Genomic DNA, 27,231 nt, shown 5'->3' with positions numbered 1-27,231 from the left:
TTTATTTCTCAACATTTTGTGCAATTATACTTTTCCTATTGTGGGTGATTACAGTTTGAGTTTCGATGGAACCATAGGATCTTTCACAGATGATCGGCCAAATTTCAATAAAATTGTTGGCAATTTATGTTCGGTTGACCTACCAGATACATTTGAGTGTAAAAAGGGTTTATGCTCAATTTGGGATTTGACTTTTGGTCTTGATCTTGATGGCGATGAGAAACACATCTACAGTTTGCTTAATCTCAAATTAAATGAATCTCTTTCTGGTTCCGAATCTTCTTGCCATGATATAGCCTTTTTATCGTCATTTATTATTGCTAGCATTTTAATGATCATCGGATTAATATTTTATATCTATTCTAACCTTGCGAAAAAATGGGGTTCTTATGATAATGTAACTTGTAGCTTGTTCGTAACATAAATTGTACTGGGCTGTTAATGGTAATTGGGCTTGAATTGCCAGATAAGATGAAAAGATTTGTTTCAATTGATAAGCAACATTATCTTGTCAAAGCTTTAACACTTAAGCCTACCTGTTGCCATCTATTGGTTGTCAGATAAACTATTTCACTTCTTTGGCAAATTAACAAATCAATTTTTCTCAGATTTAATCGATCATTCGGATCAAATATAAATATCATTGATTGCTGATTAAGTTTAGATTTTTTCTGATTAATTTTAACCTTTTGTTACTTTTAAATTGGTTTAGTAAAAATTTAATTTTGTATTTTTTGTGAAAATTTTAACCTGGATTCTTCCATGTTGCCATCTACTGGTTGACTTGGTAACTTGGCCAAGCTTTTGGATCTTTGGATCGATTCCATTTTCCCCCAGTGCTCTTTTCTTGAAAGTGTTCAATGTTTTCCAACTGAATTTCAATCAGTTTTACTTCTAAATATATCCAAACAACTCTTTTAATTAAGTTAATTTAGCCATTCAGCTCATGGCGCAATCTGAATTTTCCGATATTCAATGGACTTTTGAACAGGTTAAAGGTTCATTAGATGATGACATTAGCGAAGGTAAGAAGAAAGAAAAATACAAGAAAATGTATTGCTTAAAGTGTATGGTGCTCTGATTGAGAGTCAATCTTCTTTCTTTTACCACTCTTGTGCTAATCATTTTTTCAATTTAAAACATTGATCTTATCATCTTTAAATTCTTAATCTTCATCATCTTTTTCACCACCTTCTACTATCTCATAATGTATTTATTTTTGTAATTGATTTTGTACCATTGATTGATAGTTAATGAGTGAGTGAGTGAGTGTATGGCTATGTGTGTAAACTAACCTGTGATTGGTTATGAGAAAAGCAAGCAAATTATTTTCTTTATTTTTTGATCAAATCACTATTTCATCTTTGCTCTTCTTTCAACATCTCTCTCTCCCTCTCTCGTCTCTTGTTTTGTCTCCCTAATCATCATATTGTGTTTTTGTTCCCCTAAATAGTGAACCCCTAGTGAAGTGCTTACCACTGGTTCATCTTATAATTGAAAAAAATGGTTTAACCTTGCTTCTCCCGTAACCTCTTTTATCGTTTAATTTTCATCATTCACCCAACGGCTCTTGTTCATCTTTCCTCTTTTCACTTTTCCCTTTCTCTCATCTCTATCTATTCCTAATACTCTATCTATTCTCTGATCTTTTATGTGCCTTATTTGTCTTGTCTAGTGTCTTACTTTTCTTCTGTGTGCCTTTCATTCTTCTTTCTTCTTCTCTCCCTCTTTTACCCTCCTTTTTTAAACTCTTTCTTCTTCCCTTTCTTCTCTTCCTCCGTCTCTTTCCACCTCTCTTTCACTCAACCTTTCTCACTCTCTTTCTCTATTTATCCATCTACTTACCTTCCCTTTAATGTGTTTACCTATTTGTTGTATTATTGTATTGTGTTTATGACTTCGTTGTTGGTCGTGTCAACCGGTTAATCTTCCAATTCACTCGCAATAGTTAATATTAACTATAAAAAAATAATCATAATTACACCTTATTATGATACCGAAGGGAATAAATCTAGATACATTTGCACCTTACTCGGTGTCTCCTTTAGGTATTACTTAACTATGTTCTGTTGTAGATTGAGAAGGAAATAGTGAAAAGCACTATTTAACACTTAAAGCAATAACTAAGAATGTTTTTTTTCTGTTAATTTAATCGCAATCTCTGTTCTTCTTTTCAGCGGATATAATATCATGTGTTGAATTTAATGATAACGGGGACCTACTCGCAACCGGAGACAAGGGAGGTAGAGTGGTTATTTTCCAACGAGACGATTCTGTAAGTTTCAATACCACCTTAATCAATATCAAGATCAGCATTCGGAAGATTACCTCTTCTAAATCTTCTACTCTCGGACTATCTTCTTACAAACAAGTGAATCTCTAATTCTTTCATTCAGCATTATCTGATTAGTTAATCAAGGTTACATCAAAAGGCTCTCCCATGTCTTCTCATTAGTGCTTGCATAACTTTATTCTTCTCACATTTCAGTCCCAGAATCTATCTTAAACTATCGCGATAGGCTTTACCATTGCTGTTAACATCTTGAAACTATCTACTGCCTTATAAACCAAATTTGATTTCTAATTTTTTTCTTTTTCTTCTCAAGGCGAAAAAATCTGTGCCAAGAAGAGGAGACTACAGTGTTTATACAACTTTTCAGAGCCATGAACCAGAGTTTGACTATCTGAAAAGTTTAGAAATCGAAGAAAAAATCAATAAAATAAGGTGGTTAAAGAGAAAAAATCCCGCTCATTTTCTCCTATCAACTAACGATAAAACTATTAAACTGTGGAAAGTGTACGAAAGGGAGAAGCAAATAGATGGCTATAATCTAATAGATGATGAAGGCCAGTGTATAAAAGAACCCAATTCAATTAAATCCCTCCGAGTACCTGTCATAAAACCAATGGAATTAACAGTTGAGGCTTGTCCTAAAAGGATATATGCCAATGCGCACACGTATCACATTAACTCTATTTCAATGAATAGCGATCAAGAGACTTACCTTTCCGCTGATGATCTTCGTATTAATCTCTGGCACCTGGACATCACTGACGAAAGTTTTAGTGAGTGTTATCTTTGATCTGCCTTCGATATAAATCTCAACTCGACAATTTATCCAATCGAGGTTGAAATCATTCTCCACGTAATTGGTTAATCTAGTTAATACAGTGAGCTCTTTGTGCTCTTGAATCAATTTCTTTCGTTGAAAGACAAATTACTCAGCAAATAATCTTGACACATTTTGTCTTATTTACTGCTCCCTTCCACTTTGCTTAATTTAGCATTAAAAATCACTAATTATGAGCTGCTATACGCAAAATTTAGATTACGTGTTGATTGATTTTAAAATTTTTGTCTTCTCATGGTTCCAATTTACATTGTTTCTGTGTTATCATCGACCAAACTAATTTTGTTTTCATTCTTTTCATTCTAGACATCGTTGATATTAAACCAGTTAACATGGAAGAGTTAACTGAAGTTATCACAGCCGCAGAATTTCATCCTCATCATTGTAATTTATTTGTTTACAGTAGCAGTAAAGGTATCATCAGGCTATGTGATATGCGAGCCTCTGCATTATGTGACCGGCATGCTAAAAGTAAGCATTCCAAAACAAATCCTTAATGTCATTCTCTAATCATTTTCATTTTCTCATGAAGTTTTTGAAGAGCCAGAGGATCCCACGAATAGGAGCTTCTTTTCCGAAATTATATCAAGTATTTCCGGCATTAAATTTAATTCTACTGGTAGATATTTAATTTCAAGGGACTACTTATCCATAAAAGTTTGGGATCTCAACATGGATACCAAACCAGTTGAATCATACCTCGTGCATGAATATTTAAGATCAAAGTTATGCAGTTTGTACGAAAATGATTATATTTTCGATAAATTTGAATGTTGTTTCAACGGTACTGACCAGTAAGTATTCTTTTTGTCCAATCAAAGTAAATCGCTCACTAGTTAAACTATCAACATCTTATCTATTTTGTTAACAACCATTTTCTTGTTTACTTTCAGATATATAATGACCGGATCTTATAATAATTTTTTTAAAGTATTTGATCGACAGTCAAAAAGAGAAGTGATGTTAGAAGCCTCCAAAGAAATAGCTAAGCCTAGAACAGCGCTTAAACCGAGAAAGGTAAAAAAAATTGTTAATGACCTTATTTAGTTTTCTTTGTTCCCATTTTCTTCTTCCTCATATCCTCTCTTTCCTGGCTTTCGAGCGGGAAACTAGCCCCATCTGGTCAGTTAGTTAACCCTGAAGGCAGAACCTTTGTCTTGCAGGGAAACTAAATCACTGTTCTCACTCAATTATTGAATATTGGTGATTCATCCTTTGACCTTTCTACTTTCTACTTTCAAAATTTAAAATGATTTCTAATCATTTTTTCCTCTCTTAACAGGTATACACTGGAGGTAAAAAGAAAAAGGATGAAATAAGCGTAGAAAGTTTGGACTATTCACGAAAAATTTTACACACAGCATGGCATCCAAGTGAGAACATTATAGCAGTTGCTGCTACCAATAATTTGTTCATATTTCAAGATAGAGGTTGACACCAAGAGTCCGAGATATTGAGAGAACTCTTTGTAAATTCACTGAGTCAACATTTCATTTTCATAATAAATCAATTCAATCAACATAAATGAACCAGAGAATCAAAAAGCTTCAATTTTTTCGTGCTCAATATTAAATCGAGTTGAAATCAATTTTAAATCGGACTTGGATCAAAGATTTGCCATTGGCTTTCTAACAACTCAATCATTCCTAACCAATTGATTGTTGACTGAAACGATTTGGTTTTTTATGGACTTGGGATTTAAAGACCATTTGAAAATACGAAATAAGAATGTTTGGTCTAATTATGATTATTGCGTAGTCTTTGCCTCAAAGAGTTCCTAATATGTCAAAGATTTCATTTCATTCAAAGACATCAACAATGATGTTAAAAGCAGTAGATTTGAAGAACATTCATTCTTAGTAAATTTTTCAATCAAAAATTGATGTCAATTGATGAAGTTATTTATTATCGTACCAAAAGTCGCTCAATGTTGCTATATTAAATGATAAAATATGGGAAACATTGATGTGCAAATTGAATGTGATTAAAGAGGACATCAAAGCATAAACAAAATCCCATAGGCAAAAGCCATTAACAACATACAATTACATTAATATTATTACTATTGTCTGTATTAACTTCAATCAAATCAGTCAACTTTAGTTTTGTTCCTCATTCAAAGTATTCAATTGATTATCAATTACAAATAGTTAATCAAAGAACGAGTTAATCTCAACTGTTACTTACTGTCGATATGATAATATGATCTCCTCAATACACAATTTTAATCCTTTTGACTGATTTGATTAGATTGTTGAATCAATGTCTGTTTTAATTCAATTTGTATGATTAAAACGATTGATAAAGTAAAAAAATGTTAATGAAATACACTTAAACAAAATACCATTAATTCATGTAATCACAATTTTTATTCGTTACTTAACTTGGACTAAGACGATGTCTTTTGTCGACTAGTTGAAGCAACTTTAATGAATCCATAACCAGATGTTACACCACATCAACAGGGTATAACTAATTAATTTGTCTTCCTAATTTGGATTCAGGAAAAATGGCAGATAAACTGAGGAAACAATTAAACTCTTTTCATTGACAATATTGTAAAATTTTATTTCAATTATCAAATCAGATGTAAAATAAACCACATTCAAAATATTCATTAAAAGTCTGTAAATGTAACAAAAATGCAATCAAAATGAAATAAGATTCAAAAAACAATCAATAGTTCAAGAAAGAAAGATCAAAATGATATTAAAAATTGTTAAGTTGAAAATTAATGTTTATTCAGTTCCAGGTAAATGCAAGAATTTATGAAGTTACAGTTTCGTATCAGCATTATAAGTATTATTAAATTATCCAAACAGTCTGTCTGTTATCATTATTATTGTTTTAAGCGATCAAATTGGCGATTTGTTGTGGTACTGGATCCATTCGAGGATTGAATTGGCCAGAAGGTTTGACCATATCTGGTTGAGACAAAAGGTATAACATTAGGCTCACATTACATTACATTTAAATAATCAATATTACAGCTGTATTTGAGTCTTTATTTGCCGAGTAATTTGAATTAGATGTTCATTTATTCAGCATTTCAATTTATTTGTTAAAAGTAATTTGCTGAAATCGCTATTCCCATTCACAAACAACTAATCAAGTTGAGTTTATCGTTTCTTTTAAAATTTGTCTGAAAAATCTATTGAAATGAATTCCCTTTCAAGTCTTATTATATTCTTTTTTCTTGTATTACTGATATTCAGTTCAGCTTCAAGAGCTCAAGAAGTGGTCAATCCTATCCCTCAAGTCCCATCAGGACCAGATCCAGTCACCAACCCTGCTGCCAACGCATTACCCGTTGAGACTCCAGATGTTGATAACAACGTAATCGCTTCCCCAATAAAACCTGAGGAAGGTCAATTTTCCCGATTGCTGACTCGAATAAAAAATTTCTTTTTGTTGTTAACAAGCGACCCAACGAAAATTTTCAAATAAGAAGCAATTAATAATAAACAATCAAGTAAGAATATGTAATCTATTGTTCTACAAAAATTTTGCTTAAATGAAGGCACAATTTTCCTAATTATTCATTGCGAAGCAATAAACCAGCAATAAATATTTTAAAATCTAAAAATCGTTGAATTTACTTTAACTTATTCTCATTGGATGTTTCTGCGGAAAAATTTCAATAAAATTATGACCAAATTTCAATATTAAATTGGCCATCTTCATAAGCCTCACCAGTTTATGGAAATGTTTGTTTTGATGTGACTCAAATATCAAATCGATATCCATTAAATCGAACTCATAAGTAATGTTCATTTTAATTTGCTAATGCATTTGATAAGTTTACGTGGCTAATATCAATCAATAACACTCGAACCTGGGTAAAAATAAAAAACCGTTTAATAATAGCATTTGAAATTGATAGAGAAATTATAAAAATAGGTGATTAGCCATGAGTTGGAGGAAAAAGGCTACAAATACATCAATAAATGAAATTTGGACTTTCATGACAATAACAATAAAAAACACTATTGATATCAAGGGTTCATTCATTAATTTTGCTTTTCTTTTCAAGAAAAATAATGTCTCTTTGTTTTTGCTGGTTTTCACTCATTTACAGTTGATGTATTGGTGAATAGTTGAATGTTTCAATGATGATCTATGTTTACACTTTGTTGTTACAGATCGGTTGGCGTTGTATCATCAGAGCTGAGAAATGAAGAGGATGAAGGTGAATTCAATGACAGTGAAGATGATGGTGATGCTGGTGAGAGGGTGGAAGAATCATCATTGAAAAAGTATTCAACATCGTCACTGACGTTTCTTTCAAAATTTGCTTTTCTTTTTCCATTTTCTTGTGAATTATTATTGTTAACATCTTCGACTGGTTCGGATTCTCTTTCCAATGCTGCACTGGCACGCCGTCCAACAGTTAAAGGTGAAGATGAACTTTTAGATTTGGCCGCCGATGATTTACCTTTAGTAGCTTCCTTGTAATCATCTACAAAATAGACTGAGCTTGTGCTGGGCAATTCACCAGCTGAAGTGGTTTCTTCATTCTCGCTGACGAGTTTCTCGCTTTTTCCAGACATTTTATCTCCAAAACGGGTAGCGATCTCCCTATTATTGTTATTTTTATTATTAGTATTATTAACATTACTAGTGGTGCCACTGTTACTAGCACTTGGATCCTTTGAATAATCATATAAATTAGCATTCATCTCGTAATAATTTGGTGTTTCTTCACATCTGAAGTTGTTCCACCAGTCACACACAAACAGCATTTGATTGAAAACAGTTCCAATGGGGCAAATGAAATCATCTTGACGTCCATCAGATTGGCAAATGTGGAAAACCTGGGAAGATCAGAGTTAAAAAATTATTAGGATTATTGATTACAAAGAATTGGATTTAAATGCGAACAAAAATTGCGCCTTCAAGCTAAACATGTGATTAACACGCTTTCACTATCAGCTGGTTCTATTAATTAATTGTACTTACTTGACATTTGGTTTCAACATCACCATAATAACCAGGATATTGTTGATCAGAGCAACGGAAAGCTGTTTTAGGAACTGTCTTGAGGGTTGAGTAATCCTGATTAGGAATACCTGGTAAAAGATCTTCCAAGCGAACTTCTTTCAACTCTTCTTCAGTCTCCTTACTTCGATGGTTTGGCGGGGCAATTAAGTTTCCTAATTTTCTTAAACCTTCACCAGGAACTCTATTTGGTAAAATCGATACATCCTCAATGTCTGATGAAAAGGTTGGTGTTACTGTGAAAACGGGTTGATTGGTAGTCACAAGTGAACGGTAAGTTGTTGCAGGTGAACTAGGAGCCTTAACTGTTGTCACTGTAGTCGCTTGCTGAGTTGTTGTTGTGATTGATCGAGTTGTAGTTGTTGGCGAGGCAAAGGTTGTTGTTGGGTTAAAAATTTTGGCAGTTGTTGGCACAGTTTGGGTTGCGAGTGAAGGGTTATTTGTTGGTCGAATCAGCTTATCAAATCTTTTACTGGCATCATCAGACGATGAGGATGCTGATAAAGATGATGATGAGATATTGGCTTGTTTTTGTTTAGATGAACGTTTCTTGTTATTTGATGGACTTGATTTAGAGGCTTTTTTACCACTTGAGCCTCCTTTGGTTTGCAATCGACCACTTCTCTGGTCATTACCGACTGTTGACAATGTTGAGGGGAATGAAAATGCTGATGATGCTGGTGGTGAAGGTGAAGGTCCGTGATCAATTTTAGTCATATAATTGAAACTTCCATCGTTAGTGTTACCTTGTTTCTTTGCAGCCTGTTTAGATGCTGAAGATTTGAAGGTTTGGTTGTTTGATGTTGCTCGAGTCTCCGTGAATGGATTGAAAGTTGGGAATGAAGCTTGTGATGTTGGTACATATACTGGTGAATTGGTCGTTGTTGTAATTGTATCAGCTGATTGTCCTTTTCGTTTTTTCAGATTATTCTTTTTTGGTTCAGTGTTGGTGTTTCTTGTATTGGCATTTCGTCCCCCATTATTAGTGTTGGCTGTTGGAATAACTTCCCATTCTTTGATTAGATCTTCTGTTGATTTTGTTGATGTATCAGCCCAGAAAGGTACTCGAGTTGATGTAATTATTGGCGTACCAGTGATTTCAGTCACAATAGTTGAAGGTGGTGATGGCTCTGATCTGTTTTGATCTACTAATTTCAAGTTATCTGATTGTGCATTTCTCAATCCCCAGACTGATTTGGTTACCTTTGGTTTACTGGTTTTAGGTTGTTTTGCTGCCTTTTTGGGTGCCTTTTGTTTCTGAGGGGCTGAAGATGGTGCTGTTGCTGTAATAGATTCCGTGAAATAGTCTTGAGGAGATTGAGTTGTGGTAATTTCCTGGCGACCAGAAGATCGAGCCGATTTTTTCTTTGCCATTTCAAACCAAACATATTTCTTATTTGGTCGCTCAGTATTTAACCCTAAAGCTGTTCTCACTGAAGTTGCTACAGTTGGCCTAACTGTCACTGGATTTTGTGGAGGGGCAAAAGTTGATGGTTGAGGCTGAGCTGCTGGAGCTGATGGGTTTCCTGGTAATAACGGAGCAACCATTCCTGGTCTATTTTGAAGTCTTGTTGGACTGTATGGTGCCACTGCTTGATCATCTCCTTCACCTGGACGACCTATGATAATTGATTCACGATCATCAACAATGGGTTCAACCTGTTTCCCCTCATTTGAACCTCTAAACTCTTCTTTATCGTCCCATGAAATTTTACTTGTTCTCGAAACTGATTTATCATAACCATTTTCCGTTTTTCGTTCATTGCGAATCTCTTCAACATCTCGATGATAAATAGGAGTTGTTATGTGTGGAACCGATTTATCAATTCGTGAAAATGGATCTTCCCCATTGTTCCAATCAGGACCGTTACTGGTTAAACCAAGAATTGGAGATTTCTCTGTTCGCCATTCATCACGGAATATCTCTGATTCAATATTTTCCTTGCTAATTAAAGGCCACCGTTTGTCGACATTTTCTGAACTTGGCTCACCTTTGTTTTCCTCGACTGTTTCTTTTTCCTGTTCTGTTTGATCAGAACCGACAGTTGAAGAAAGAGGTTGCCAAACTTTTCGATTTCTTGTTGATTGCGGTACAATCATGGGCTCCCAGTGGCTATGACCATTGTGATGAATCGCCGATGCACCAGGTTGATTACCAATAACTAATGGCTCAATTGGCTGGATGTAACGATTGGCAGAATTGTATGATTCACTTGGTATCAATGAATCCCACTAAAAAGTGAAAGCAAAAATAATTTACATTCATTATAAAACCAAAAAACAACCAAACCATCTAATGAAATCAAGTCAACCTCTAACCGTGATCTATGGCCAGACCCTAAAAAAATTATAATGGCTCATCGTTACAATTGATGAACATGATTGTCCAGAAGTATCATTAACTGATATCTTGAGAAATCGTGTTCACAGTTCACCCAATATTTTCATTATAAATATTTCCATTCTCTCTGAACAATTCAATATCTAATTCAGCAGCAACAATAATAATACAAGTCAACTGTTATTATTGCCAAATAGTTTACCCAACAATTGAATCAATGAGGATGATAATAACGGTGTTACCGATGATGATGAAATGATTGACCTTTTGTCCTGTTGATAAAATGATTACCGTTGATTATCAACCATTTAAACAATGATTACACTTTTACCTTGGTTGATTGATTTGTACATTACCCTGTTTGTTTCAAAACCTAACCATCGGTCAAAATTGTATTGTAATCTGTTTTTATTTACACGATCATCGAAGATGTGCGTTTTTTTGCTGCTTTAATATCTTGTTTGTTTTAATAACCAAATGAGCAAATTATACTGACAGTTACAATAAAAAAAACGATATACAACCTGAAAATATTGACCATATTGTATTACTCAACAACTGTTGACCATTGCGTGAGAAAAGAATCAACTGTAACCATTTTAATATTAAAATTGTAATTTACAATGTTGATGAATAAATTAAACGATGGGAAAAATAAATTGACCCATTGTTTTTACAATTTAATGTAAATCAAAACAGTAATACTGTAAAACCTAAAATGATGTTAACACACACACACACAATACAATATTGAATAAGCTTAACTCTTTGACTTATATGCCATATAATTTCAACCTAAATTGTAACTGATTAATCTTGATAATTGATTGTTTGCATGTGACAAAACAAAAGCAAAACAGATTAACACTCAACAATCATCATAGGCCTACAAAAGTCAACCTTAAATATCATCATCGGTAAAGGTTTAACTGGTTACGGTCAACTATTAAAGATAGCATTTATCAAACATTAACAATAGTTATTACCACGATTATACGGGCTCCTTTCAACAATCAACTTTAATTGCCGTTAATCCAGTATTTAAAGTTACATTAAAATTGATTGGTTCAAGATTGAAACCTTTAAACAAAAGGCAACAACAAAAGGCCTAACAACCCTTACATTGTTTTACATCTAAAAGGAGATTCAATATTTACTTGAAATGGATTGTATTTAAAGAATCAAATCACATTATAATTAAACTAAATTCAACTGTCCAGTAATTAAATCTATTGAAAAGCCTCGGATCATTTAGTGATATTAAATGTTTGCTGGACCGTTGAAATACTCAATGATTGCCATTGATGCCATAAAGGCAAGAAAATATTACTTCTACTCTTCAGGAAAATTGTTAATTGTTGGACAATTTTTTTTCTGATTAATACCAAGTATTTTGTAGTCATTTGTTGTTCCACTTTCATTTGTTGTCAGTTTTTTACAGTAATTATATCATGTCATCATCATTTTCAGCCTGAAAACTGAGTATCATCTTACTGATGTTGTTATACCAAGTAAATCATTAAAGTGTATTTTAATGTGAACCTTATATTTCTTCAATGATACATTTAATCATTTTACCTCATCTTCTTCCCCTGCTCTTATCCCTTCTAACATGATTCTTGATTGTCATCAGATTGTTCCGTTTCCAGGTTTAATACCTTAGACACAATTGAATCTCATTTTCACTCCTCCTTCACCATCAACATTCAACCTTTGCCTGGAAGCGGTAAACTCACAATTGACATTACAAGGAAAAAAAAAGAGTCAAATGTTAAACCTTAATTGTTTTTATCCAATTTCACTGCAACTCAATGAGAAGACACACAAAGAAGAGATTAATTGATTGTAAGATGACAATTAAATTCACAACCTATCATTTTAATGTACAACAGTAAACAGAAACCAGAAAACCCATTCAACTCAATTTAAACCCAAAATCAATTTTCACCAGTTTCACCATCACTAATGAAAAGGTAAAAATGATTACTGATCAATACTGGAAACATTGAACATTCATTTCTCACCTTAACCTGATTAACTTTAACCTTAAATAATGTTGACAATTTACTGTTAACACTTAAATCACTTAAATCATTGTCACTCACTTTAACCATCAACCATTGAACAAGCAAAAAAGAGTCAACCATTAACAGCTGAGTAAGAACAAAAAACATCACCAGAATCTGATTCACTGATCAATCACTGTTGAAATATGTAAAACCTTTAACCTAAATTAATGTATAATTAACCAATCTATTAACTCTATTAATTGTGAATTGGCTAAAATTAATAATCAACTAACCTTGACATTGGTTACAGGTAAACATGAAAACATTGTTACATCAATTTCACTCTCTGTTCATGATTTACTTTCACACTAACCTTTGATTGTTAGTCAAAATTGTATGCCTAAGATGATTCAGTTGACTATTGTTGTTAATGAATTGCACTTGATTGTGCTTAATCATTTGAGTTTGTAAAAGGCGTTATAACTTACGGTTGAAAAAAAACAACGCACAAGTTAAGGTAATCACGATGTTTGTTACATGTTTACCTGTCGTTAAAATCAGAAGACTGTTATTGTTGGCTCATAATTATCATGTTCCAGTTCAATTTATCATCATGTATAACAAGCAATTTGTTAATAAACAATCTTCGTGATGAAATGTACTGTTCATCTTAATCATAATCAAGTATTGTTACAATCTTCATTAACCTTTTCCTTAAAATGAAGCCTTCAACACTTTTCTTTGCCATTTTCATTGTTTCCACCTAATCCAATGTGATAATCAAATGTTATTTTACAATTTATATCTAATTGTTGTTTTAAATGATATCATTTAAGATGCATTCAAGATGAATTCAAGATGAATTTAAGATGAAAGGTTAAATTGTTGATAAATCAATAAACTTGACTCCATTGATTCACTTTCATTTGATGAACCATTTTGATTGTGATCGCTTTCACTCTCCACCTTTAATTGTCGACCAGTTGATATCTTAATTTGCTTGACCTCTTTAATCCTTCAATAAACTATTCTAAATTCAGATTATTTCAAATAACAGGGAAATTTAGAGTTACAATTGAAATTAAAATATGAAAGTCAATTGTTGAATGACAATGAAGTCTTTATGATCGCTTATTTTGGGTTTAATGTTATTTTCAGTAAACAATCAATTAAACTGCTTTCCATTTTAAATTGAATTTTTTTGGTTAATTAACTTGTTCAGATTCACATAATTGTTACAATGATGAACCATTAAGGTATTAATTGACGTTCAATCATTCAATCAAATAATAATGATTACTGGTAATTTCATTGAATCATTGAATCATTTCATCTTTCATTTTACATTTCCTTTCCTATTCAATGACATTTAATCATTCTCATTGTCATTAATTCAATTTCAACTAATCTAGATCTTAAACATCTCAGGTAACAATTTTACGGAACAATAAATTGTCGTTCAAATTGATTAAAAATGGATCAAAATGTTGATTGTTAAAGGTCAATGAAAAAAAAGACTGAACCGATCATCAATTGTAAAGTGCCTTTCACTTGCAAACATTGAATTAAAACAAATAAGTTAACCTTGCTCAAATTGATTAACTGTTACAAGGTAATCAATTGAAAGTGATTACAATTAAAAATGTCTGAGAAACGGCAAAGGTCAATGTTTATAACTGATTCCAATTCAATTGTAATAAAGATTAAATTTACATTCATATTCTCATCAGCTATCAGAATCATCATTAAATAGTCAGGAAGCTTAATTTTACTCACACAAATTGACAATTAACAAAACTTGAATTACAATTCTTCCTGATTTCAATTCCATCTCAATCTAAATTGTTAAGATATCTAAATTAAATCAATGGTACAATTGACTGTCTTCTTTGACCGGTGCAAAGGCCCATTAAAGCTAATATTAAAACCCATTTTTGGTCAACATTTTTACCTGACTTGTTCAACTCTAAATTAAATCCCTAATTGTCCACTAATGATAATCATTAATACGTGTTAACGTGTAACAATTTACGTGTGTTTTTGCTCAGTTTTTATTAGTATATTTATATTGTTGAGTTTTCTTAATAATTGTTGAAATAAATTACGATTTAAATATAAATATGAAAAAGGTTAACCATTTTAACTGTTTTAATATTTCTGGTTGAAGGGTTAATGGACAAGTTCAATAACCGTTGTTGTTGGTTTTTTATTATTTTGGTGACTTTTCGGGTTAAATTATTGACAAAATATTTGATAACAATTATGTTTACCTTTTGTCAACTGTTTCTTTGTTTTCCGATGTCATCATTTGATTAGCTTTTTTGACAATCTGTTAATTATAATTGAAGACAAAAGATTTCCCATCTTCTTTTATCAATATCAAACATCAATGTTAACCTTTTTTTGTTGTTTTTATCCAATTCTTTGGAATAATTGGGATTCTGATTGAATACAGTTTTGTTTTGATAACAATTCAATTGTTAATCAAATTGCGGATGAAATTTTCAAACCTTGAAATTATTGGTTTCCTAGTTGGATAACAATCTTCATGTCGCTTCGTTCATGTAACAGTTTATAATATTTGATAGGCCTTCAATTGTAAAGGTATTGATAATTGTAATTGATAATATTGTATGCTAGTGTCTGTGAAAAATTGTGATCAATTGACTGATTTTATTTACTTTAATTGTTGGTTGCTTTTGAAAATTAATTTTAAATGCGGCGCTTAATTTATCTGGTTTAATCACAGTCTATGTAACCAATGGTTTTTCCCTCGCAAAGTCATGTGTTAAATTGTACAATTGGTTAGATTTTATTTGTTTGTTATTAGCTTTTAATTTTTGTTGTGTAACATTTCAACTTGATTACTTGTGATTCAATGCTTGTATTATTATTAATATCAAGTAATTATGTATTTGAAACATTTAGTGCATTGTTGTTGGTGATTGTTCAGTAACAATTTGGGTTATTACAGGTAAAAATTCACTTTCTTCATCTTTACCGCTTCCAAACTTGATTTTTTCTTCTTATTCTTCTTTCCTTTTTCTTTTTCTTCTTTTCCCCTTTCCAGGTTCGACTTAGACTTCGATACAAAACAAAAAAGGACAAAGCTGAGGACGAATGAAAGTAAAGAAAGTAAAATGGATAAAGAAGAAAGAAGATTGCGAAGAAGATTTAACATAAGTTAAGTTGTTCATTAAAGAGGTCGCATTTCCTTCATTTTTCACACACAACATGCAAGTTAATTGGCCTCAATGAACCTCATCATCATCATCATTATTATCCTTATCTTTGTCGTTGTCTTCGGCTAACATCGTAGATATGCTAATGGACAATCAGTACTTTTACCTGGACACACAAGCAGAAGCAGTTGAAGACAAAAATGCATACGTTAAAAAACTTTTGTCCATTTTATTAGCAACCTTAATCATTGTTGAGTTTTTATGGTTAACAATCTGCTCGAATGGACCAATTGGTTAGATAAAAGAAAGATGACCGTCATCATTATCAAGACCATCATCATATTACCGAAAGGTGACAAATGAGGAGAAACTCAATAATCCAGTTGACATTGAATACACACACATTCACATTTGGAACACATTTTATTGTTATTGTTATTACACTTGACCACCCTGATGGCAATTTGGCTTAATCACAATATAATCGATCGTTTAGATAATTCAATTTATCCCGTTCTAATCAATCGTTATAATTCAAAATTATAATCTTTGGCAACAAATTAACTTCCGTCCGAAACTACCATTTAGTCAATCACTACTGAACATCTTCAATAATGGCAATGATAATAATAGTTGGTGGATAAATGCGTGTTGACAATCATCACCCTCAATATTGATTGTATCCTTAAACTGTTTTTTCATCCATTATGAAATTACATGATTCAACCTCAGCTAGTTTGGTATAATCTCATTGATTAATATTTACAATTTTATTGTTTCGCCTTTAGTAACAATCAAATAATGATTGTGAAAAACAGCTAATAATAATACACTTAAACCAACTGTTTAAATTTTCTACCATGTTACATGTGATTTTTGCTATAACAGTAATTGTTGTACTCTTCCTATAATCATTGAGATTCTTCCGTCTTGATTAATATTTAGTGTTTACTAATTGTAACCATTTCTCACATGATTATGTTGACGATTATTTGATTCTTGTTAATTAATCTTGACATGTTGTTGCTTTGTTGTAACGTTCGTAAACGTTCAACCTTTTTTAAATATATGTATTTATAACAATTTATAATACAATTACAGATTGTTAATTTACAATTTAAAGACAAAAGTGCGATCAACAATGAGAATCTGGTTTTCACATGGAAATGGTTAATCTGATTAAGATAATGTATAATGACCAAGAAAGACTTTAATTAATGATAAATTGATTCAAAACAACTCACAATTCAACCTTTTTCCTGTTTTCATTAATGACACTGAGAACCCACAAGATATTGATATTTAATTGTGTGATAATTTTGATTCACAGAGCAAAGAAACCAGCTTCCAAACAATTAATATAACAAGTAAATTGAAAGATTCCCAAAGTGTATCAATGGAAACATCCAAGGATTACCTTCAACATGATTAACTTGATCAATAAAGTGGATAAACAGAATCACCTTTACACAAACACCATTAATCTAATCACAAACTAAACAAATTAGCTAATTCTATTGTCCAAGATGCAAATTTCCATTTCCATTTCAATATTCAGACAGAATTGGTCAACAAATTAAACCAATGACAATGATTGAGGTTCAAGTTTAGACACTTTAATTGCTAATTGTTACTACATAATTGTTGGTTGAAAATTGAAATTAACCTCAGTCAAGATTACTTCTGTTTAATGGCTCAGCTTTTCACTTTTTAAGATACTAAATTTAAAATCTCAAGAAAATTTCACTTTTAATTTTTAGCGAAAAAAAAGACAATTGAAATTATTGTGGAAATGGCATAATTGTTGTGATTAAGACAACAAAAAGACTATTATTATCATGTTAGGATTAACAATTTAAAAATATCAATACTGGTTTAAACCCCTGAGCTTAACCTCACGTTTAGGTTAAGTTCATTGGAACTAATCGTTTGGCGTTTACTGAACGTCAGGCTCGTGAACTGACCAGCATTAAATGACACTTTTACTTAACTTATTTTTTCATCATTCCCTTATCATAGCACATGATCATCATGATAATCATGTTCATGTTTGTATTCATAATCAGCCTGATAATCATCAGCATGTTAAACAGCTTAATGCGAAGCAAAGGTAAAACTCAAGTCAAGTCTAAAAATGTGGCAAAAATGGATGTAAAATGTTAAAAATGAAAACACGTTCATTTGGTTTGACCCTTTTCAATCTTAAATGGATCCGGTCATACAGTGGACACACAATGGACAAGCAAAGCCTTCAACTTTCCCTTGCAAACTCACATCTCATAATTATAACAGTAAACACAATCTTAAATACAATAATAAAAGCAAGCAAAAGCACGCAATGAAACAACATCAACTTCAAAACCATTCAAAGCTTTTAACCATCATAAGCATCTTGAGCCTTTAATTATCATCTGAAATGTTATGCATAACAATTATGATCAACTTTGATCACAATCATGATTGAATGGAATCATCAATTGAAACCCTTTTTTTGGTCTCCATTTTTGTTTTGTTTGCTGGTTAATTTAGTCTTGCTGAAGATGTTGAAGAAATTTATTTTATTCTGAATCAATTCTGATGAAATGATGAAAATGTGATAAGAATAAGATGATTACAGGGTTAACTATCTGAATATGAATATGAATTGTTCAACGGTAATGTAACATCCTTTGATATAAATATTTGATAAACCACAATGAGAAACCTTTTCTCGTTCAATTGTTGAGATTAATTGTTGCTTTCAACTTAACCATTTGATTGAAATCAAATTATCCAAGGATTTTATTTAAAGGTATAGACATCAACCTCTAATCATCACAATCTAGTCTAACCATTTGCATATTAATTGTATTAATTGTCAAGTTTCCTTCAAGGAACAATTTCAATTTTCTAATTTTATTCATTTCTTTTTTAATTTTGGACAATTTGAATAGACAAGATCACAAATTATTCATTGATTAACCATTAACAATGACATTTATGTAATCAGGTTAGTAAAGGGTAAATGTAATCATCGTTTAATTTAATTTAATTGTTCCAATTGGTTGAGACAATTATTTTAACAAATCGAACCGGTTAACCAGATTTTAGATTAATGTAAATCTGGAGACATTTGCTTGATTAAAAAGGTTGATTGATTGTTGATTGGGTTTACTAATAGTTTTACACCAGAAAACGCGTTAAACAAAAGGTTCATCAGTTAAATGATGATTGATGATGAGTTGAAATTTGATTATCCATTAAATGATTAATGTTAACTGGTTTAAATGTTTAATCTCTTTCATTACAAACAGGATTAACGCTGGATTGACAACCGTTTAAGGTTAATTCAATTGATTAACCAGTTTAATCAGTTCACTGTCAAGACTGTCAAATTTATTCAATTGGTTAAAATTGATTGTTTTAAACTGTCCGCCAATTGTTTCTAAAATATTGAAATATTGAAATCATCCATTGAAATCAACTCTTCACCAATCAACTGATTTCAGGCTAAATTTTAGTAATTGCCAATTTGTATTCAAATTGCAATATTTATCAACAGAAGCTTAATTTACTTGAATTTAGAATCTATTTAAATTGAATTAGCGTTGTAATTACGATGCTTGATTAGCTGATTATCATGAGAATAAGTGAATCTTTTGTTTAGCATTGAATGAGTTTTGTTAAAAGTCAGTTAACTGTTGAAGATGATTGTTGATTTACTTGATTTTGATATTGAATTGTTTTGATTGTTTCTATCGGTTTTGGGTTAGTTTTTGATATCTTTTGATGGTTTAGGAAAACAAAAGTTTTACTTACAGCAAAACCAAATCTCGATAAAATGGATTCATCTTTTGATTGGATTGTATTGAATTGTTGAATGAAAATAATAACAAAAAGTATCACAATTTTAACCGGAAACATTGTGTTGCCAATCAAACACTGCATTAGCCCGAAAAGTCGATCAGTCTTGAAAGGTCGAAATTTGTATCCGAACAAAAAAAAATGTCACTGAAAATGTTATTTCTTTCCACAGGAATCTTGCGTCTTTGGATGGTCAAAGGTGGCGTTGGTCAATTTGATTTTACTTTAGATTGAAGATGAACATTTGAAAAGGTTTAAACTCGTTATCATCACAAAATGATGGAATAATGAAAAGGAAAAAAAAGAAATTCCTTTTTCCCTTCTTTCGCCTGCTTCTTCTTTACTTTAACTGGAGTGAAAGTGAAATGAAGTTTTAATGGTCAACCTGGTCAAATGATGATAATGGATGTTGTCAGTGAAACAAACGGACTCACACACAAAAAAGACTAACGTTAAGCCAACAATGAGTAAACTTAAAATGGTTAATGTTGCGAGAATTATGTTGCTATTATATCAACTTAGTAAGTTATCAATTGTTGTTGTATCATCATTAAGGATTTATGATTAAGATGATGATGTACGCCCAATGGTAGTGTCCTTATGGCTGACCAGGATAAGGTTAACGGGATGACAATTTGTCTTCATTTTGGGTTCGAAAGATGTTGGTGAGGAAGAAAGGAAAGGGGAAGATTGAGATGATGAGTGTAACAATAAGTGAAGGTAATGGTGAAGAGGATGTTGGGAGGGATTTTTAGGCTTCATTTTACTGGTTCAACTTTAGGATAAACAGGGTTACTTTTGATTATAATAATTATGCTGAGAAAGGATGAAATGATGATGGAAAGGATGAAATGATGATGGAAAGGATGAGAAAGTGAAAACAAAAACATCTAATCTACCTGTTAACGGTGAAACTGATTTGGATTAACTATGTTTATCCGTTTTGTTTTTCCCCTTTTCTGGTTTTACTTTCTGCTGTTGATATTTTTCAGCTTCTAGAAGATCCTTTTATTGCACTTCATTTTTTAACCCATTTTTAATTTTCATCATTTTGATTAAATTTTAGACCATTTTCAATGGTTTAGGTTAATCCAGAATCATTTAAGGTTGCATTTTGTCTTTGGTTTGATGTTGCATGTCAATCCTTGGCTTGTTTGGTTTGGTTTGTAGGAAATGTTTTACTTTGATTTTGGTGTCACAATTTTTAAATTGTAGCTTTAGTTTTGTGTTTAAATTGTTTTTTAATTATTTATCTTATTTTAATCATTGACTGGTCCATCATTAGGGAAGCTTGGACATCTGATTTTTTTTGGGTGAAAATTTCAACCTTTCAGACTTGTTTTTCAATTAGTTTCTTGGGATTTTTGATTGGCTGACAATTTGCTTGATGTTCTTGGTGTTGATTAGAAAATTTAAAGACATTATTGTTGATCAACTAATCTGTTTAACCTTAATCTGATGGGTTGATAGAGGAAAAAGAAGAGTTAATTGTTGAAATTGGTGAAAATATGTTTCTTGAGTTTTAATATAACATGATATGATTCAATATCCAAGGTTTACTATCTCATTGAGGTTAGTTTTTTTTGGTAAAAATTATGAATTTTAGACGATTCAAGGTTAATATTCAACCCTTTAAGTGATTAAAAATGGTTTTAATTGTCTGAATTGACTTAAAATTAAAATTTAATTGAAACTAACAGATAATAATTTATATTGGAAATGTATTTTTGCCCAAGCTTAATTATGTAACAGTCCCTCAACTTTACAAAATGTGACAAAAAAACGGTTAAATTTAAGTTTCAAATTTTTGCTTATCATTAACGATAATTGTTCTCGTCTTTTGTTCACTTTCATCTGTTTAGTAATTATTTGAATCTTGAGCTTCTGAATTAGAAAACTCAAGATACTCCTGAATCATTCTTAATAATCACTGAAATAATTACAACCGGTTTGGGTTAAAGTGAAAGTTGCCCTGTTTTGGCTTGTGATAAATCTTCACTTTTCAGCTTCAACTCTCCTAAATATGTAACTGATTTTGATTAAAGATCTCTTTTTCATGGAACATACCTGAACTTTTCTGATAATCAATGTAAGTACAATAAATATCCTAACTCCAAGTTTGAAAATTCATCTAAACTTGTATTATTTTAAACGTATTTACTCTTTCATTGGACCGTTTGGTTTGATGCATTGAAGACTATGATTGAGAAAATTGAATAGAAACTAATTGTCATCTTATTTTTTAGGATTACCTGTTTCCTTATTATTTGATCTACAGGTCAACAACTGACCCGGCAATATATTTGAGATCTTGAATCTAATGAAAAATTCTGACGGATGGTTTCAGTTTCTATCCCTGGTAAATCAAGAAAGCCGAACACAAGCACCGTTCACCTTTTTGAAATCCAAGTCATTGTTGAAGCTGAATTGTAAAATTGAAATTTGGTTCAATAATTAATTATTTTGCTTATAATTACCATTTTATGGCAAGAATCTTAATTTTTGAACCTCTTTGTTTCAATTGAATTAGCATATTATGATTGTCTTTATTGGTTACAATGTGTTCGATCATGATTGATTGTTTTCAATTTTACAATTGAAATGAGCATTGCAAATGAAAGGATTTACATCTCATTGGAAGTAATTAACTTCAATTGCGGGTCTATTTATTTTACAAGTTATATTAGTAAGTCAATTAACTTTATCGCTGATGATAAGATGAGTAAATCATGAGACAGATCAGAAATTTTATTTCTGTTCTGTCTATTTCTCATCATATAACCGTTTAATTATTCCAGTCGAGTCGAGTTGACACTTATATCCTTTAATGGCTGGTAAATTTTATTCTTTGGGTGAGAAAGTGTGATATTTATACGCCTCATAATCCATCACAATCAAGACCAGACTGAACTAAACAAAGCTTGGAATTCATAAATCAGAGTTAATTTCCCGGTATAAACTCAAAGTTCCCAGATTAAAGTCAACAATTGCCTTTTCGATTACCATTGGACGAGTTACAGTGATGCTTTAATTTTGCTAATTCAATTGTGGACCTAAAATTTGGAGGAAGCCAATTCAATCACCAATTAATCCCTTTTACCTGAATTGATAACCAAGTTTATCCGGACTTTTGTTTTTTGAACATTTGAACTTCAAATGTTTTGGCAATTAAACTGCTGACCAGAAACTGTGGCAACACCAACAAATGATTATCTTCATCAATCTTTACATTTTTGATTATCGATTGCTTGGAAAAGCCTTTACGATCTGAAAACAATTCAACCCAATTAGCTAATGAGACTAGAAGTATTAATTTTCCTATCTTCAATCATAAATTGTTTCAATCAATCATTGATTTTTGTAATGCCTTTCAACGGATAAATTCAATTGAAAGTGTACAATATCCGATATGAAGTGTAATAATACAATAACCTAAAACTGTGAGCATCACAGTAATGTTCAAAGAATGATTCAAATTACAATTAACATGATGAAAACTGAAGATGATTTAGCAAGGAAAAAAGTGTTAGCTATTAGATTCACAAGAATTTATAAACGAGTAAAATGTTGATTTTTGATTGTAATCAATTGCGATTTGCAAATCTGAACTAAAAGGTTAATGGACTTGAAATAAGGGTGAATAACAAAGGCTAAGTGCAACCCGGAATCGTAACAATTAATCCATGATTTGTAATTGATTAATATGTATCAAAGTGAAATTGATTTAACTGATTGGATTGTAATAATGAAATGATGAAGATGAAATAATAATAAAACAAACGTTAAACAATAAAACGAAACAAATAAAAAGTTGTCAACCTTTTACGTTCTGTTGTTAACCTTAACAATGATAATGTGAATCGGGTAAACAACAAAACTCACAATTTACATGAAATGATTAAAATTCAATGGTTAATGAATAGATTAATCGTAACTGATTAAGTAACCAGTAATCAAATCAGGGTCAAAAGGGATAGTCAAAGGTAATACTGGACAACTGTTAGTGCTTAATATGGATAAAGATTAAGATAATTGGTAGCAAGCTTCTGAAAAGGTTGTCTATTGATTAGATCACTGCAGAAGACGCTGTAATTGATTCAATAAGATGATTCTGATGATGTTGAGACTGATGATTATGATTGTGGTGATAATGATGATGATGAGAAAGAATGAAAAATACAGGGAAATGAAAGATAATTTGAATGACAAGTGAATGTTGCTGTTGTTGTTAGTTGATAGGAGAGATTAGGTTGAATTGAGGTTTTAACTGTTGGGAGAGGTTGAAATTAACTGTGGATTAAATGTGATTATTCAAATGAGCTAATCAAGACAAAAAACCTTTTTTTAATTGTAAACAGAACGGGGAAAATAAGAAAATCAAAGTGACCAGATCATTTAACCAGATTAATATCGGCGAAGGGATCAATTGAATGGAATCATTTGAATATTGATTTGATCAAGGAAGCTTTAAGTGACACAAATTGGGATAAACATTGTTATTAATAATGAAGATTATATGTTGATTGTAATGACCTAAAACTGGAAGGAACCAAAAATGTTGGTTAGGCCAATGAATTAATGCGAATGAAAGGCAATAAACAAAACAAAAAAAGTCTCCACTCAAAATGTGTTCATCTTTTACTGATCTTTATAGTGATCTTTATTGTGTCTCTACTGGTTCTGTTGAGTTATGCAATGATCACACGGAACTGATTATCAAACAATGGAAACACTGATTAGTACAAAATAAATTAAAACAATGATAAAACACTGAATTTGATTACAATTGTGAAAATTGTCCACTTTTAAGTCACTTTTTATTAACGTCCATTGCTTTTTCAATGCTGCCATCTACTTATAATCAAACAAAGGGCTAAACTCACAGAGGTTTAGGTTGAAATTGAAAACCCAAGAAAAGGTTTTTTTTATTTCTTTATAATGTGCATCTTAATGATGGTTAACTTAATTTTGTTTATTTCATGCTTCTTCATCGTCTCATCATTTCATCCTTTTCCATTCATAAGATCATAATTATCATCATCATTGTTATTAATTATGGTTGGGAAGACATTTTTTGATATACAAAACCTAATATTATTGATAATATGGTTTAACCTTTCAATCAACTTTTTTTCAAATCTGCCTTTCAACCTTTCTCTTTTATTATTTATTGTTCAATCTAATTTTATCTTAAACCTTTTGCTGCCACTCAATTTAAATTGTTGATTATCAAAAAATATTAATCGACAGGGACTAATGTTATTAACTGTATCAATAGTTATGATATTAATAGTGGTTAAACAATGTGAGTTTGTTTCAACATTTCAACCTACAGTTGCCAATTGGAAATGTTATTTGCCGGAAAACAAGACCATTTCATTGTTGAATGTAAATTTTTTACACTCGCATTGATTCTATTATTAAAGGAAGACTCGATTATAAATAATAATTCTAATATTGGTAGAAGATAATTATAAATGATATTAATAATAATTAGACAAATCATTTTACCTTCATACAAATTGACAAGTTAGATGGGTTAATCAATGGATAAACCAAGAAGCCAACCAATAAGATAATGACTATTGCCATCATTTTGATGGTCACTTACGATAGTAATATTGATGAACAAGTTGATCATTAAAGTCTAATCTTAAGAGAATCACTTTCATTCAAATGTTAAGATTGTGGTAATTAAAGGCATAAATCTCTTCGGACATTTGAAATTGGATCATCAGTACCTTTCACTTTTCACCGGTAACTTGCCCATTGAAACTGATGAATCTGGAAACATGTTGCTTGTTTATGGGTAACCATTATGATCAAAAGTAACATCTTTATTGAATTGGTTCAAGGAAGACTTGCTGCTAAAATAGGGATAATTAGATCATCGTGAGTTTTGATTAACCTGTTTATATTTTTATTTTCATCAACAAAATGGTCTGTTATTAGTTTCTTATTACTAATCTTTAAATCTATTGTTTCAACTGAACTTTACTGTTATTTAGCAAAAATCTTAACTTGCTATTTCCACTTTTTTACATTTGTTTACATTTTGTATTGTTTCATTGGTCTTGATAATCCTCACGTTTCAATGTTTAATTGTGTGATATCGTGTTTATTGAAAGGTCAGATTGTTTCGCTGATCAACTCAAATAGCTGTTTGTGTTTTACTGATTGTTATTTGTTCACAAACAACAACCATGATGTACATTTTGTGCCTTTATTGGATTTTATCAGCCAATGGTTAGGCTAGACTTTGGATTGTAATTGTAGGATTCAATTATAATTAAAGACTTTATTGCATTGAAATTTTGCTTGGTGTTTGAGCTTTTCTTTCGTCGGATTTTGTTTTGGAATTAATCATTTATTGATTCTTTAATGTCGATTTATTTTCCGTTTTTATCATTTTTTATTTAACGTAACTGTATATTTGAATTAACCGGCTTGAAACTGCTAGGTTGACTGGTGAGTTACTATAGTTACTGTTGCTATGAAGCTAAGTTTGGTCATCAAACTTTTTGAGTTTCAGTTTTATTGATTTTTTATCAATCTCTGTTATTATTGTTGATTGGTTTAATTTACGACTATGAACTCTGCCGATTTTCATACTGTTTTTACACATTTCGATGAAAAAATTGATCTCATCAATGATTTGATACCGTTAGTTAAAGTGTGTAAGTTGGAGACTTGTAATAGTGAGAATAATGGAGTTAACGAAAATTTACCCAAACTTTCTTATCTCTCTGGTAAGTAATCTTTTTTTCCGTAATTTATTTAATTCTAAGTTTTTGGTACTATGTGCTTTGATATCAATCGACAATCAAGTTTTAAAACGACTCTTGTTTTTTATTACTATATAGCTATTGTTCAGGAGATGGAAGAGATGTTAAATATTGTGGATACTGAGTTGGACCGGCAAAAGGGTGATCTTTTAAACCAGAAGGACTCAATAATGAAGAAATTTGATTGTATCCAAGATCACTGTGAACATCTGGCTTCATTCAGAAGAAACATAAAAACAGCGCGTGAAATCAAAGAAACAAATACTCTTCCAAATCCCAAGGTGCAGTCTCAATCTATGATCCATCAACCGGTAACCAAAGCAAATGTTAAATCAGTAAGAAAAGAGGATAATCGAATCAAAAAACCCTCTGGAAATGATACAAACAAGGCCAAACATCCCGTTGCAACTGAATACAAGTCCAATAAATCTAGAGATATTCCGATAGTTGAACCTATTAGTAAATATGAATTTGATGATATCCCGCAATATATGAGAGGAAGGATCACCCATTCATCACTAAACCAAGGATTAGTATCTTTCATGGAAACAATTACCGCTAAGTACCAACTGTTAGCAACGCATAGCTCTCGTCACAGTGATGAAGAAATGAAACGAGCTCAACTCTATAAATCTCAAGAAAATGCTGAAACTTCGGGGCAATTGTTTTGTACTACCGATGATCTTAAGTTATATAGTAATCTCAAAGAAACTAACACCACAAAAATTGTTTTAACTTGCCTGAGACATTGTAAGAGAGTCAAAGAAATCAGAGGTCCTGGCAAATTGATACGATATGCACTCGTTAAACCTTAGTCATTTATAAAAGTGTTTTTATTCGTTTTATAATACATTTCAGCTATTTATTCATCATTATTGTATTTATTATTTTCTTCTAACCACATAAAAGAAAGCTCAAAGCATTTTAACAAAATTCAAAAGA

General features: G+C 31.3%; 3 protein-coding genes and 3 long non-coding RNA genes across 7 annotated transcripts; 5 read left to right on the top strand and 1 right to left on the bottom strand.

The window, feature by feature from the left end:
- Nucleotides 1–847: 847 nt before the first annotated feature.
- On the top strand, nt 848–4,656 carry tws (protein phosphatase 2 regulatory subunit tws). 2 transcript variants are annotated; one of them, XM_015934916.3, is made up of 7 exons: nt 848–1,025; nt 2,178–2,275; nt 2,607–3,066; nt 3,438–3,602; nt 3,664–3,925; nt 4,025–4,148; nt 4,414–4,656. In XM_015934916.3, the coding sequence occupies exons 1-7, from the start codon at nt 947–949 to the stop codon at nt 4,564–4,566; spliced, it is 1,341 nt and encodes a 446-aa protein (XP_015790402.1). In that variant the 5' UTR covers nt 848–946; the 3' UTR covers nt 4,567–4,656. The 2 variants fall into 2 exon arrangements, with proteins under 2 accessions (XP_015790402.1, XP_015790403.1); XM_015934917.3 differs by lacking the exon at nt 848–1,025 and adding an exon at nt 1,489–2,048.
- Nucleotides 4,657–6,971: 2,315 nt separating this feature from the next.
- LOC107367229 (uncharacterized) lies at nt 6,972–20,018 on the bottom strand. Its single transcript, XM_015934915.3, has 3 exons — nt 19,460–20,018; nt 8,091–10,361; nt 6,972–7,945 (listed from the first exon to the last, which is right to left on the bottom strand). Exons 1-3 carry the CDS (start codon nt 19,586–19,588, stop codon nt 7,268–7,270), a joined length of 3,078 nt encoding a protein of 1,025 aa, XP_015790401.2. The 5' UTR covers nt 19,589–20,018; the 3' UTR covers nt 6,972–7,267.
- Nucleotides 8,261–11,154, top strand: LOC149094458 (uncharacterized). The gene is made up of 2 exons (XR_016198100.1): nt 8,261–8,402; nt 9,054–11,154. It is a non-coding gene; the product is annotated as an uncharacterized LOC149094458 (long non-coding RNA).
- LOC107367233 (uncharacterized) lies at nt 15,318–17,271 on the top strand. The gene is made up of 2 exons (XR_001569842.3): nt 15,318–15,453; nt 15,550–17,271. It is a non-coding gene; the product is annotated as an uncharacterized LOC107367233 (long non-coding RNA).
- A 935-nt stretch (nt 20,019–20,953) lies between the features above and the next one.
- Nucleotides 20,954–22,285, top strand: LOC112539409 (uncharacterized). Its single transcript, XR_003083246.2, has 2 exons — nt 20,954–21,593; nt 21,751–22,285. It is a non-coding gene; the product is annotated as an uncharacterized LOC112539409 (long non-coding RNA).
- Nucleotides 22,286–26,050: 3,765 nt separating this feature from the next.
- Nucleotides 26,051–27,229, top strand: LOC107367231 (SKA complex subunit 1). Its single transcript, XM_015934918.3, has 2 exons — nt 26,051–26,253; nt 26,368–27,229. The coding sequence occupies exons 1-2, from the start codon at nt 26,094–26,096 to the stop codon at nt 27,102–27,104; spliced, it is 897 nt and encodes a 298-aa protein (XP_015790404.2). The 5' UTR covers nt 26,051–26,093; the 3' UTR covers nt 27,105–27,229.
- Nucleotides 27,230–27,231: the final 2 nt, after the last annotated feature.

This window comes from Tetranychus urticae, chromosome 1 (assembly GCF_039701765.1).
Source record: "Tetranychus urticae isolate SD_2017Ah chromosome 1, NJAU_TeUrti_SD_1.0, whole genome shotgun sequence".
NCBI lineage: Eukaryota > Metazoa > Arthropoda > Arachnida > Trombidiformes > Tetranychidae > Tetranychus > Tetranychus urticae.
Note: the sequence above shows the minus strand (reverse complement) of the source record. Positions and strands in the feature narration are given on the sequence as shown.

What these genes read in the sequence shown, in the direction of transcription:
- LOC107367229 (XM_015934915.3), bottom strand. Translation starts at nt 19,588, where the DNA reads ATGCAGTGTTTGATTGGCAACACAATGTTTCCGGTTAAAATTGTGATA. An exon ending in TATCGAGATTTGGTTTTGCT is followed by an intron (nt 10,362 to 19,459) that starts GTAAGTAAAACT and finishes TTCACTTTTTAG; the next exon opens with TGGGATTCATTGATACCAAG. An exon ending in ATGTTGAAACCAAATGTCAA is followed by an intron (nt 7,946 to 8,090) that starts GTAAGTACAATT and finishes TGATCTTCCCAG; the next exon opens with GTTTTCCACATTTGCCAATC.
- tws (XM_015934916.3), top strand. Translation starts at nt 947, where the DNA reads ATGGCGCAATCTGAATTTTCCGATATTCAATGGACTTTTGAACAGGTT. An exon ending in TTTTCCAACGAGACGATTCT is followed by an intron (nt 2,276 to 2,606) that starts GTAAGTTTCAAT and finishes TTTCTTCTCAAG; the next exon opens with GCGAAAAAATCTGTGCCAAG. An exon ending in CAGCGCTTAAACCGAGAAAG is followed by an intron (nt 4,149 to 4,413) that starts GTAAAAAAAATT and finishes CTCTCTTAACAG; the next exon opens with GTATACACTGGAGGTAAAAA.
- LOC107367231 (XM_015934918.3), top strand. Translation starts at nt 26,094, where the DNA reads ATGAACTCTGCCGATTTTCATACTGTTTTTACACATTTCGATGAAAAA. An exon ending in CAAACTTTCTTATCTCTCTG is followed by an intron (nt 26,254 to 26,367) that starts GTAAGTAATCTT and finishes ATTACTATATAG; the next exon opens with CTATTGTTCAGGAGATGGAA.